The sequence below is a fragment of the Epinephelus moara genome, chromosome 6, assembly GCF_006386435.1.
Source record: "Epinephelus moara isolate mb chromosome 6, YSFRI_EMoa_1.0, whole genome shotgun sequence".
NCBI lineage: Eukaryota > Metazoa > Chordata > Actinopteri > Perciformes > Serranidae > Epinephelus > Epinephelus moara.
Genome location: NC_065511.1, coordinates 42333507 through 42347650, shown reverse-complemented (window position 1 = coordinate 42347650; position 14144 = coordinate 42333507). Strand labels below are relative to the sequence as shown.

Genomic DNA, 14144 nt, shown 5'->3' with positions numbered 1-14144 from the left:
GGAGTGTTACCGGAGTTTCTGGAGTGCTCAGATAAACTGTTCTTTTTCCCGAACGCTCCTCTGGTCTCCTGCTCGTGAGGGATTCATTACAATATCGTAACATGGTTTAGATTTCTAAATAAACATTCACCTCGTCGCTAGATAGACCTACTCCTGAAAAACTCGTGTCTGCGCAAGGCTTTATGTCCCTACGAGGTCATCGTCATTTACCTGACGGGAGGGGTGAGCGAGTTAGCCCTGCAATCTAGAATTTGACCACTGATGTCACTGTTTTCAACCCATTTTACACACTGGCCCTTTAATGTCAAAATGAAATGATTCACTGATGCTTCTTTGTTTGGCAGGAAAATGACGTCCGAATCATCATTGGACAGTTTGAAGAGGAATCTGCCTCTGAGGTCTTCTGCTGTGTAAGTACACTATATGGCCAAAAGTATGTGGACACCCTGATGGTCTGTTTGTCCTGCTTTGGGCCCCAGTAGATCAAATGAAGGGAAACTTTAATGCTCCAGCTCAATGATATGTCAGACAACAGTGTTCCTTGAACTCCCTCGCTTGAGGCAGTAACTCTCCCAACCCAGAGGAGGCAATCCCCTGTTTTAAGGCAGAGAAGCATGGCCTCAGATTTGGAGGTGCTGACTCTCATCCCGACCGATTCACCGTCAGCTGCAAACCACCCCAGGTCATGCTGGAGGTCATGGTGTGATGAAGCCAACAGAACCACATCATCTGCAAAAAGCAGAGACGCAATGCTGAGGTCACCAAACTGGACCCCTTCGTCCCCCTGTCTGCACCTCGAGACATGACTTTCCAAAAATGTATTTTTCAGACGCTCAGAGAGAGACAGACCTCCACCAAGGCCAAATGCCATATCTCACAATGATAACAAAAATGAAAAATAATTCATGTATCCACCCCGTGATTCAGATAAACTCCTTGTTCCACTGTTCCACCATGTTTCATGAAAATTGGACCAGAAGTTTTTCCATAATCCTGCTGACAAACAAACTGAGCAGAAAACATAACCTCCTTGGTGGAAGTAAAAGCGTCCCTACTTTTAAATTGTCCTCACTTTTTAAAAATGTCCACAAACATTCACACTTTCCCAAAAATGTCCTCGAAAATTACCCTGTCTGTTTTCCAGGCCTACAGGCTGAACATGTTCGGAGCTCGGTACCAGTGGGTGGTTGTTGATGGAGGAACATCTGGATGGAGGCTTGGCTGGCACGTGTCTGGCTGCACGGCCAACAGTCTGCTGACGGCTGCAGACGGATCCATCAGGCTGCAGATGAGACAGATCAGCAACACAAACACAGCAGGAGTCTCCGGACGGGTTAGAAACCAGTCATGTTTTATTGTACATGAGCCTTGTTTCATTGGGAGTCTGTATTTACAGCGGATACGATGATCTCCTTCAGTTTGGAGTCTCTGGTTCTGTTGTTTTTAATACTGGTGTGATCTGAGTGTGTAGGATTTTCAAGGCAGGAAGTTCACGTCAGGTCTGATTTTTTTAGACCAAATATGACTTTTAGGAAAAAACTAAATAAACTCAAATAAACAGGGTTTAAAGTTCTCTTCCAGAAATGCATATGTGGCTCTCAAACATAATCTAAAGAAAAAGCATTTAAATAAATGAGCACTTTTTTATTTATTCACTGACTAGAAACAGAATTTTTCTTTATTAAATTTTACAGTTCAGTTTTTGGCTAGTCGAGCATTTCTTTTAAAGTTTTCATTCTATTTCACAATGTTTCATGTATAAAGTGTGAAAGTTCATCAAACGCTGTTTCAGTTTAAGAATAAAATAACAATGGGCCTTTTCTTCTGTCACATTCGTTTCCGAGGTGATAAAGACGTGACTGGACGAGCTCAGTGACGTGTTGTTTAAAACAAATTACTTTGAAACCTGACACCCAGATTTTTTGCTTCAGGCTTTATGTGTTGTGACAGCTGACCAGTAGATGGCAGTGTTTGTTTCATGACATGCTGTGACCTAATTACAAGGATTTCATCTACCTGAAAAAGAAAGTACAGGTCAAAGTTGCAGCCTGTGGCTCAGAGGTAGAGCCGGTTGTCCATTAATCAGAAGATCAGTCGTTCGATCTCTCCATCAAAAGATCCACTGATGAAGACAGTGAGACGTGACTGAAAGCTGTGGAGAAACTAATAAATAGACCTGAAGTTAAGACAAAGTGATTTCACCTCAGTCCTGTTTTAGTAATGACTTTGACTCCCGTCCTGTCGTCTCTCTGCAGACGCCTCAGGATTACCAGGACTCCTACCTCAGAGAGCTCATCCAGGAGGGGTCAAAGGTCAGCCCCCTCCATGCCTATGCCTACGACGCCATGTGGGTGGCTGCCAGAGCTCTCAGCCAGGTGATGGAGACTGTGAAGCACAGAGAGAAGTACAGCAGCCAGAGAAACGTGAGCGTCAGTGAAGAGGAGGTTCAGAGGATGCTGCTGGAGGCCGTGAGGCAGACACAGTTTGAAGGAGTCACAGTGAGCACGTTCACACACCTGTGACACACCTGTAACACACACCAGCTTTTACACATGTATTTGTAGATATGTGAGATGTACAGAATGTTTTTTATATATTCAGGGTCCAGTTGTCTTTCGAAATGGGGAGAGGATGACGTCGATCGAGCTGATCCAGTTTCAAGGTGAGTCACATGATTCTTTGCTGTAGAAGTCGGTCTGTTTTAAAGGGGACCTATTATGCTTTTCCTTATACCCTGTCATATATGACGTTACAGTGTCAGATCTTCATCTTAAACGTGGCCGAAGTTTCAAATAATGTCTGATAATGACAGATATTTATATTTGAATATCTGCTCCACGCATGTGACTGCAAGTGTTTACATTACACACACTACTACAGGGCTGCAGTCGACCAATCGTTAGTCGACCAGGAAGGTCATTAGTTGGCAAGATTTCATTGGTCGCTTAGTCTCAGATAAACAAAAATATGTGAAACTCTATTAGGAGCTGCACCTCGTCAAAATAAATCCGAACCTATATGACTGGAGCATGTGTGACTTTACTTTGAAAGGACAGACACAGGAAGTGTCCACGCTCAGCAGTCAGACAGGAGTCAGGTTAATCTCCAGGGCTGGTACCTGCGGTTATTCCACAGGCTAGTTAATAACATGTCGGGCAGGAAATCCAAAGTGTGGGATCATTTTGAGAAGGTGAAGGACGAACCCAAGGTGATATGTAAACTCATCTTCATTGGTCGACTACAAACATGACGTATCATCTGAAACATGGAAGTAGCTACATGCCCATTAGCCCACAGCGTCATTAACAGGCGGCTCGCTCAGTGTGTGACGTGCACTTGGAGATAAAATATAGGCCTATATTAATGAAGGTTCATTAGTACGGTTTGTATTTCTCTGTAATGTAGCACAGTGTTAACAATGTTACTGACACTATTCTTTCTCACACCTTCAACTCAAACCACCAAAATATATCATTTAATCATTACATTCATATCAGAAACATGCAGGAGACTAGTCCACTGATGGACCTAAGTCAGGAGCAGCCCTACTACTACATGTAGCTACATGCTAACATCAGGGAAACATGTAATCTTGGTTGCTGATGCTGTTAATTTCTCCACACTTTGGGATCATATTCCTGCAGGAACATGTCTGGCTGTTATGTCTCTGTGCCTGCGTCTGTCCATCTCATTTTCCTGAACCGTTGACTGGGGTCAACAATGAGCTGGTTAGATTTTAGTGGTCAAAGGTCACTGTGACCTTGAATCTGTCTAATCCTTGTGAATGCAATATCTTCGAAAAGCCTTCCTCAAATTTGGCACAAACGTCCACTTGGAGTCAAGAATGAACTGTTTAGAACGTGGTGGTCGAAGGTCAAAGGTCACTGTGACCTCACAAAACATGTTTCTGGCCGTAACACAAGAATCCATCCATCCATCCATCCATCCATTTTCAATTGCTTATCTGAAGCTGAGTCGTGGGGGCAGCAGGCTGAACAAAGCACCCCAGACGTCCCTCTCCTCAGCGATGCTTTCGAGCTCCTCCTGGAGGATCCCAAGGCATTCCCAGACCAGATAATCCCTCCAGCGTGTTCTGGGTCTGCCCAGGGGCGTCCTACCAGTGGGACGTGCCAAGAATTGGTCAAGAATTGGAAATTCACACACTAATTGGAGTCAGAGAAGATGAGTTAAAGTTAAAATGATCACTTGAAACATGTTTTTACAAATGTGGGGTCACCATCTAGACACAACCATGGTGCAGAGATGTTCCAGCACAGTGTGAGGGACAATAAAGTGACTTTGGAACATCAAAGCGTGTGAATATGTTCCAGTAGAAAAACTAAATGAACAACAACAATGACAATGAGCACAGTGGGTCCTCTTTCATATCTGCATGTTTATTAATTATCATGTGTAAATTCAGATTGTGTGTGTGTGTGTGTGTGTGTGTGTGTGTGTGTGTGTGTGTGTGTGTGTGTGTGTCCTCAGGCAGCAGCGGTGTGTTGGTCGGAGACTTCAGTACTTCCACCCAGCAGCTGCGACTGATGAAACAGCTGCTGAAGTTTAAAGGTGAGACACATGTATTACAGACCATAACAACATATATTACAGACCATAATAACATGTATTACAGACCATAACAACATGTATTACAGACCATAATAACAGTCAAACTGTAGATCAGTCGTGATGGCGTCTGGATGGATGTTGCATGTTCTGCAGGTCCAGGACCAGCCAGAGACAAGACTCTGGTCCTGGTGCAGTGGCAGCACGTCGGCCTCCTCCTGTACAGCCTGGTGTCGTCAGCTGCAGCTGTGACCATCTTCATCACTCTGACCGTCCTCATCTTCACTGTGACCAACCATAAACACCGGTACAGCTTCTGTAGATCTGTTCAGTCGATCTGCTGCAGTCGTTGTTTTTTATCTCTGTTATTTTACACACGTTTTTATACTGTTTGCACAGTCAGCCCTCTTTGTTTTAGACTTCACAGCTCTTTCAAAGATCAAAGTCGAGACTGTAAAACCTCGTAATGAGCCGACCTCCCAGTGATTTTATTTTGTCTTGAATATCGTACAAGATGGATGTCAGAGGTCAAATCTGACGGAGTTGACAAAGAGTTGTATATAAATTAATTTCACAGCAGTCGTAGTGAGGAACCATTTTATTTTTCAGAGTTTTTCAGAGCTTTCTCTTAATGATAATTAAAAAAAACTCATCTTTAAACCATAATTTCAATTTAGTTCGAATTTAGAAGGGCTGACCTGTTATGGTTGTGACACAGCTAAAAGCAAGAGTATCTTCACAAAATAAATAAAGCTTACCAGAACCTGAGCAGCATTTCTGCCTTGTTGGAAACCTGGAATGAGACAGGAGTCATTGTGATAAAGCTAAATCTTTTACGCCTGATTAAATGATTTTTTATAGAAACCTGACAGACTCAACAAAAGTCTGGGAGACAAACAAAGAGACAACATTTTCACAAAAATATATAGATTCTAAAGCTAAGGTGATTATAGCAGTACATGTTTTTCATTCATTCATTCAAACCTTTATTTAAAACTCCAGAGATCACTTGATTTTCAGTGACGCTGAGCACGAACGAAGACAGTTAAAAATAATCAATAAGCAAACAAAGAGCCATCATGCATATCAGTTAAAACAGAAATGAAATCATACAAAACAACAAACAATAATAGCAATGAATGATCACTAAAAGTAGAAATACAGGATGATAAACAAGATCAGAAATAAGGCATTTAACAGCCATAAGAGTGGCAGAGTCCAAGTTTAAGGTCTTTTGGCAGATCATTTTAAGGGTTTTTTGTAGGACATGATTGTCCCAATTCTCAGGGCTGGGATATATATTGTTCCTGTTTGTTTAAATTTCTATTTTATACTTACGATACTCATAAGGATTATTTTTAAAAAAAATAGTTTGATTGAAAGATGCTCAACAGTGTCATTACAATATGTAAGATACATAAACATTTCCTTTTGTGCACGAGAAGATAGACTTAAATGAAAAGGAAAACATGATGACGATACAGCAACATAAATATATGTACATCTTATATAGTGATTATGGCACACATGACTATAATAAACTATAATAAATGAAAACATTCAACATAAAAACAATAAACAAACACACAAAGGTAAATTTCTTGTGTAATAACTCAGAAGTTTCTGTGGCTGCAGGCTGCTGAGGTCGAGCGGTGGATCCCTGGACGAGCTGCTGCTGCTGGGCGTCCTTCTGTCCTCCTCCTCCGTCCTCATCTCCGGTCTGGACGGAGCCTTGCTGTCCGAGCGGACTGTTGACATCCTCTGCTCTGTGAGTTCACATGGCTGCATGTAAAAAGTATATATTTATTAACAAGACATCAGTAGTGGACGGTCACTAAGCACATTTAATCAAGTACTTTACTTAAGAACAGCTCTAAAGTACTCGAGTATTTCATCTACACGTTGTTGGCAAATATTGTGTTTTTTTTACTGCGCTTACTTTAGTTACTTTACACATTCAGGTTATTGACTAAATATAATCAGCTAACAAACGATGATGTGTTATTATAGATCAAACTTCTCTTTAGTTTATGGAGTAATAAACATGAGCTTCACCTTCACCGGCTGCAACATTAAAGTGATGAGCACATTAATGTGTTAATAAATTATAATACAGTAATATATATTATTCTGAAATGAGCCATTTTGCATTATGAGTACTTTTAGTGTTAGTTAAGTATATTTTGATGCTAATATATTTGTACTTTTTTTGTACGTTTTTCTTATAAGGGAGTATTTTATTACTGCAGTATTGTTATTTTGACTTAAAGGTCCAGTGTGTAGGATTTAAGAGGACATATGGGTAAAAATTCAATATGATATTTATTACTATGTTTTCTTTAGTGTATACTCACCTGAAGCTGAGAATCGTGATTTTTTCGTAACCTTAGAATGAGCCGTTTAAATCTACATACAGAGCGGTTCCTCGGCTACAGAGTCCGCCAAGTCTCTACAGTAGCTCAGGACAGACAAACCAAACACTGGTTCCAGAAAGGGCCATTTGCGTTGTCGCGGCCGCCAATGTAGTTCTCCTGTGGGCCTTTTCCACTGTCACTTTTGGCCGCATCGAGTCACGCCATGCCGCTCTGATTTGCCTGTCCATTATCAGTTTAGACGCACCGTGCAACACTGAGCTGCACCAGAGATAGACCTTCTCTGAAGTAGGTCCAAAAGCCGGGCTGCCCGGCCTCAGGGGCAAGCGGTGAAATCTCACCAACTGCAGCAAACCCCAAACAACCCCTCTTTTTAAACAAGCCATGTGTGTTGTGAGACTCTCCTCCCCTCTGTCTGCAGGAGAGCAGAGAGACCGGCGTCTTTAAAAGTCTCTGTGTGTTCAGCTCTCAGTACGTCTGTAGCTTCTCTCTCTGTGGTTTGGGGTTTAGTTTCTCTCCTGCGTCCTGTTTTAACTTTACATATCTGCTTTATTTTACTGTTTCATCATAACTATCAGCCGTGTTCGAAATTGTGTGAAGTCAACATTTCCTTATTTTGCTGCTTCACAATAAAAGTTTTTACGTAACACATTAACAGGGGACTTTTATTGTGAAGAATCTACAGGAAATGAAATGTGTTTATCACTGAATTAGCAAAACTTTGTCAGCAGCTTTTCTTTAATAAAGACAAGTCTAATAGTACAGCAGGGAGGAAGAGTGAGAGCAGAAACAGCCACAGTGAGATGTTGATGAAGAGCTGCAGACAACACGCTCTTCCTGCACCTCTGCAAACAGCTCACCTCCAACAGGTGAACTTCTTCTACCTGCCCTGCTGTGGAAAAACACACGCAGCAAAAAGAACAGGGGACTTTAGCCGAGAATCAGCTGCTACTTTTAAACGTCATCACTCAAGACAAGCTGCCATTGAAGACACACTTTCAGGCAGGCAGCTCCATTGGAATGGAGATGCAAATCCCTGCTGTGCTGGGCTGATGGCCCAAACCAAACCAAACCAAACCAAACCATGACTGTTGAAAAGGGGTACTACATGCTTGGCACACGGGAGAAGTTTCAGCTGGTTGCAATCTGCAACCTCACCACTAGATGCTGCTAAATTCTCCACACTGGTCCTTGTAGTAGAAGATGTGAATACTTATTCCTCCACTGCATAAAGACACATTGTACATTAAAAAAAAGAGTACAGCACAGTTTATACATATAATGCTATCTACAGAAGCAAAAACAAAAACATGTACATCCACAAAATGTTCTGCCTTTACAGAATGTGTTCTGGCTGCTTTTTCCTGAATCAAAATTATGCTCTACCATGAAAGTAAGCGTTGAAATAACTTTGAGGCCGGCTGCATTTGTTTTGTTGCTGCGACTGGACAGGACTGGAGGTGACACTCACTCCTCCCCCAGTCCTGGGGTCAGATCTGTGGAGGCTTTGCACCAGTTTAATCAGGATTATCTCACTTTTCTACAAAGACTACTGCCATCAAAATAAATAAAACTCCTTCACTCTGTGGCTTAGATTAACTTTGTTTGGCATCTAGTGTGGTATTAAAGAGTTTCTCACCATCTGCACTGTGGAGGTTTCAGAGTCATGTTTGTTTCTCAGGTTCGTCTGTGGACACTCTCCGTGGGACACACTGTGGGCTTCGCTGTGCTGTTCACCAAAACATGGAGGGTTTATTCTCTCTGCTGCAGCGTCAAACAGACGGTAAAGTACAACCACCAGAGCCTGATGTGACTCCCTGCGTCTGTGAATCACTTCTCTCACAGTAAAGTTTGACTCTCGTCTCCAGCAGCAGCAGCAGAGTCGTGTGGTGCTCTGGATGTTCCTGCTGGATGTGTTCGTTTTAATCACCTGGCAGATCCTGGACCCTCTCAGACGGGTGGTGTTGCAGCATAGCTTACAGGTAAAAACCACACGAAGATCTCACTGTGTTGATGCAAGGAAGAGAGAAAGTGCTCAAAGGCTGTCCATGAAAACAGGTCAGGAGGTCGAGGACGCTGCTCTGCAGGGCACTCCAAGAGAGACGGGCTCCTTCAGTCTCACAGTTAAAACTCAGATGCAACACGCTTTTAATTGAGAATTGATAATATGGGCCAAACTGTGAACATCAAATATGAAATTAGAAAAAGAAAACCTTCATAAAAATGACACTTATATAATGAGCACCACCTGGGATCTGTCTGTGCACGTGCCCCGTCCAGCGTCACCATCGCCATCGTTTGTTGTTGTCAGGAACGTTTGCCTCCGCCCTCGTAGACATGTAGGACACGTAGAAGTATGTGGGCAATGACAGTTATGTTTGACATGAACATATCTACTTTCATATGTGAAAGAAGTATGAATTAAGTAGTATAACAGAAAATGGAAGTACTCAATGGGTTGGGAGAGAGTTACTGCCCCAAGCGAGGACGTTCAAGTATCTCGGGGTCTTGTTCACAAGTGAGGGTAGAATGGAGCGTGATAGGGATTGGCGGTTGCAGTGATGCACGTGCTGTGCAGGACCATCGTGGTTCAGAGGGAGCTGAGCCAGAGAGCAAAGCTTTTGATTTCCTGGTCCATCTCCGTCCCACCCCTCACCTATGGTCATGAACTCTGGGTAGTGACTGAAAGAATGACATCGCGGATACAAGCGTCTGAAATGAGTTTCCTCTGTAGGGTGTCTGGGCTCAGCCTTAGAGATAGGGGGAGGAGTCAGACATCTGGAGGGAGCTCGGAGTAGAGCCGCTGCTCCTTCATGTTGAGGTGGTTCAACATCTGATCAGGATCCTCCTGGGCGCCTCCTGTTAGAGGTGTTCTGGGCACGTCCCACTGGTAGGAGGCCCCGGGGCAGACCCAGAACACACTGGAGGGGTTATATATCTCATCTGGTCTGGCAACGGCTTGGGGTCCTCCAGGAGGAGCTGGAAAGTGTTGCTGAGGAGAGGGACGTCTGGAATACTTTGCTTGTCTTGCTGATCCTGCGACCCAGTTTTGGGTAAGTGGTTGAAGATGGATGGAAATACTCATGTGAAGTACATTTACTCAAGAATTTAAGTTCAGTTCTTGAGTAATTGTTTTGTATATTTTCCACCACTACGGAGGGGACACCTCTGACCTCTGACCCTCCGTAGAGGGCAACAAAAGTCAAGACAACATGGAGCATCTGAATGTCAGCAGTTATTTTACTTGTAGTTGTCTCTCAGGTGTTTAAGGAATAAATACTTTTGTTTGTTTCAGAGAGACTCTGCTGATCAGGACATTCTCATCCGGTCGTACTCTGAACACTGCAGCAGCACCAACATGGAGCTGTGGCTCACTGCTGTCTACGGATACAAAGCACCTCTGCTGGTCAGCACTCACACAGCACGTACTCTGATCTGATATTAACTCTGCCATTTGTTTCCACATGTGGAGTCTTTTAGAATTTACTCACTGGTAAAACTGGACAAGATTGAAAGTCTGCAGCCTTCAGCACCTACTAGTGATTTAATTCTTTTTTTCACACCACAATCTGTTAGAAATCACTCTGTGACCTCACTCCAGACTTTGTCCTACATTTTAACCTTTATGAGAAAGTGTTTGAATTTGGTTTGATGAACCAGAATGACCAAAGCTGATCCATATAGAATGACACACATATCTTTTTCCAAAATAACCATAGCAGTATGTTGAGAGGGAGAAATTGATTCAGATAAAATGTTTTTCCGTCAGGGTCTTGGATGTTTCTTGGCCTGGAGCATCAGGACTGTGCAGGTGGATCACCCTGCTGTCAGCAGCAAACACCTGGCTCTGAGTATGTTCACTGTGACCGTGTTCAGTGTGTCAGGAGTGTCAGGATCACTGCTGACATCCCACAATCCTCCTGTTCACTTCTGTCTGACCAGCGCCCTCATCCTCTGCTGTAACATCTTCACCCTGAGCTGGATGTTCGGACCAAAGGTCAGTGTGACGCTCTCTGCTCTCTGCTCTCTGCTCTCTGCTCTCTCTTCTGTCAGTCATTAAGTCTCTTTTTGGACACTTAAAGAACTCAGACCGTGAAGTTAGAGACAAAATGCTCTTGACTTGCAGTCGACCCTCTTAGGGAGAATCCTCTGACTTGTTTTCTGTGGTTTTATTTCTTTGCAGTTCTTGCACGTGTGTTTGAGCAGCAGTGAGCCGCAGCAGCCGTCAGAGCTGCAGGGTGAAGCTGCAGAGGAAGAAGAGGAGGAGGAGGAGGAGAAGATAAGGTTGAGCAGGTTAAATCAGCAGCTGAGGAGTCAAACTGCTCAGGTGAGGATGCAGAAACATCACCTGGCTTTACTTGCGTCTGTCGCGCTGTGAGTGAATTAACACTGCAGCGCTGTTTGTTATGTTTCTTCCAGCTCGATGTAGAAATAGAAACCATCACCATGCAACTGTGTGAAATGTCTGAGCCAGCTGCTCCTGAGCTGAAGCTTCACCACACGACCAGAGGACAAAACAACGGTAAACACAAACATGAAGACAAACAAAGACGCTGTGAAACCAAAGAGGTTAAAAACTGAACTAACATCAGATCAGTTACAGAACTGCATCTAAGTTTTAACGGCTTCTTTAACGGTTTGTCAGTGTAAGTCATTTGTGTTAACCACAATGTTGCATGCAGTGCAAAACAGTTTAGTCTATTAGGATCCCCATTAGCTAACAGCCTAACATCAGCTATTCTTCCTGGGGTCAGAGCTTTAGTGCAGAACATTAAGGAATCGTCTTGCTCAGTCTTTAGCAGTAATTTTTATTGGTAAATGTGTGACGTTTGTGTCGCACATGTCTGCATCTCCACAACCAGAAACATGGAAGTGGATTTGGTGAGGTTGTGGGAAGTGACCGCAATGATTGGTGAAACTCAAGGAAGGTATAATGCAGTGTTTGTTTTGTTGACGAAAATGTTTCATTAACGACCTTTTTTCCATGCCGACAATGATGAGTTGAAAAAAAGATCTTGATATTAAAAACTAAGATGAAATCTTTGTTTCATTTTTGTTGACGAGACGTGACGAAAATGTTAGTGGCGGACTATCAGACACTGAAAGTCGATAACAGATGTGCTTGCAATTATCGTCAAATGCCGCATGAGCGACAGGTTGGGAAACACCCAGTAAATAATCTGCACACAGATGTTTCATTAGCTGCTGAGTGACAGTGGTGCAAGCAGCCACCGGCTGGACTCCACACAGTCAGTGTCGACTAAATCGTTTTGAATTGTTTTCGACAAAAAGGTTTAAAATTTTCGTTGACTAAAAGGTTTTGAATTTTTTGTCGACTAAAACTATGAAGGATAAAAATGACTAAAATGTGACTAAAACTAATAAACATTTTTGTCTGAAGACTAAGAGTAAATCTAAAACGGCTGTCAGAATGAACATTGCTACAGTGATCTGTCAGATCTGCAGAAAAGTTGCGTGATTGGACAAACGAATTGCATGGAATTCAGGAGGATTGGTTTAAGTTGCGTTAACTGTTGCGAAACAGTTGGGGGAAACTAAAGTTAAGCACCACACTGACATACTGTTCTCCAGTGTCCCTTCATGATGGAAATGTATTCAGTAATCATAAGTAACCTTTTCCTCTCGCTGCTGTGTTTCCTCTCAGCAGGTGAGGGGAGATCTGTGACGTGGACTCATGCAGCTCAGGTTTGTCCTCAGGACAGAAACTCAGGGAGGAAACCTTCGAGTCCAGACGGCATCAACTCTCCTGAACAGTGAGAAACATATTTACTTCATTAGACAGCTGTGGAGGAAGTAATTAGATACTTAACTGCAGTGAAAGTACTGACCCTGTAAAAATACTCAAGTAAAAGTCCCGTCACAGTGTTTAGTGGTCTACAGTATGTGTATTTTGATTTCCTTCCTTTGGTTTCTCTCAGCATGCGGCGCCGTCTGTCCGTGCAGCTGCCGATCCTCCATCATTCCTACCTTCCTGCCGTTGGTGGCGTCAGCACCAGCAGCTCCAGTTTGTTTGGCAGCCAGGACGTCTTTGTCCACAGCAATGACAACTTCCTGTTCACCTGACGCCACACAACTGGGGCCATGTTACTGCTGAACAGAACAAACGGCGGTCGACCTTCATCTGTGACTGACTGTTCTGAACCAGAGGATTCTGGTCATGATATATGGGACCATCTGTACACACAGTAGTACACGTTCACACCCAGAGTTAATCTAACACTGCCAGTTACTTGATTTGTAAGAAAAATATAAAGAAGACAGAGTTTACAGTTTTTTTTACCATTAAAATGTTTTTTATCCCAAAACGATTCCTGTTTAATCAGCAATTCCCGGAAAATGAACAGAGAACACATTGTTGGATGGAATATTGTGAGTGGCGTGAAGAGAAGCTGATCCATGTTTGCTCTGAAAGAACATCACGATTTTGCTAACATTGGAAATTTTTTGATTCCAGTATCTTTGTAAACATGACCGTTGAGCTGCTTCAGGCTGCAGTTCAACTCTGCAAACAAGCAGAAGAAGAGTTTGAATTTAAACGGGAACTGATCATAAAACAAACCTCTCAGTTCAGTTCAGACGTCACGTACAGATGAAGAAAACTCTCCCACAGGGTTAGAATAGTTTTTACTAAATAATCCCAAATACTGACAGTAAGGTAAAAATTCAGCCAAACACAACTGACTGGATGAACAGTCAGAAGTACTGACAGGCGACATTGAACAAACAGATCTTTTTTAATGACTCCACCCTTGGGGCATCCAAGAGAGCATTTGTGCTGTCTTTTTTCAAACATGGGGGCACCAGTCCACCCTGAGGCGACCAGTGGAGACAGGTGACGGACAGATGAAACACTTAGTGAGGAACAGATCAGATAGTCTGACAGGGAACAGGTGGATATGAGCTGTATTTGTAGGCTACTGCCGGGCTGGTGACTGAGCTGGGTGTGGTGGGAACAGGGTTATTGCAGGTCAGGAGGGAGAGGCAGGAGAGTTGGTATTACAGGGCACCTAATAAACTCAAACTAATACACTCACTGGCCACTTTATTAGGTACACCTTGCTAGTACCAGGTTGGACCCCCATTTTAATTCTTGGTGTCACAGATTCAACAAGGTGCTGGAAACACTCCTCAGAGATTTTGGTCCATACTGACATGATGACATCACACAGTTGCTGCAGATTTGTC

At 43.1% G+C, this 14144-nt stretch overlaps 1 protein-coding gene across 3 annotated transcripts in view; it reads left to right on the top strand.

Moving 5' to 3' along the window:
• Positions 1-13228, top strand: part of LOC126391494 (gamma-aminobutyric acid type B receptor subunit 2-like) — a 20288-nt gene extending 7060 nt beyond the window's left edge. Inside the window, exons 5-19 of one of the 3 annotated variants that reach the window (XM_050046326.1) lie at positions 345-410; positions 1145-1333; positions 2256-2498; positions 2602-2662; positions 4489-4569; positions 4723-4873; positions 6202-6334; positions 8620-8721; positions 8810-8920; positions 10234-10344; positions 10708-10935; positions 11122-11265; positions 11358-11460; positions 12604-12712; positions 12878-13228. In XM_050046326.1, the coding sequence (XP_049902283.1) occupies positions 345-410; positions 1145-1333; positions 2256-2498; positions 2602-2662; positions 4489-4569; positions 4723-4873; positions 6202-6334; positions 8620-8721; positions 8810-8920; positions 10234-10344; positions 10708-10935; positions 11122-11265; positions 11358-11460; positions 12604-12712; positions 12878-13022 (1977 nt within the window). In that variant the 3' untranslated portion in view covers positions 13023-13228. Of the gene's footprint in view, positions 1-344; positions 411-1144; positions 1334-2255; positions 2499-2601; positions 2663-4488; positions 4570-4722; positions 4874-6201; positions 6335-8619; positions 8722-8806; positions 8921-10233; positions 10345-10707; positions 10936-11121; positions 11266-11357; positions 11461-12603; positions 12713-12877 lie in introns of all 3 variants that reach the window. The other 2 variants (XM_050046325.1, XM_050046324.1) reach the window with 2 other exon arrangements.
• Positions 13229-14144: the final 916 nt, after the last annotated feature.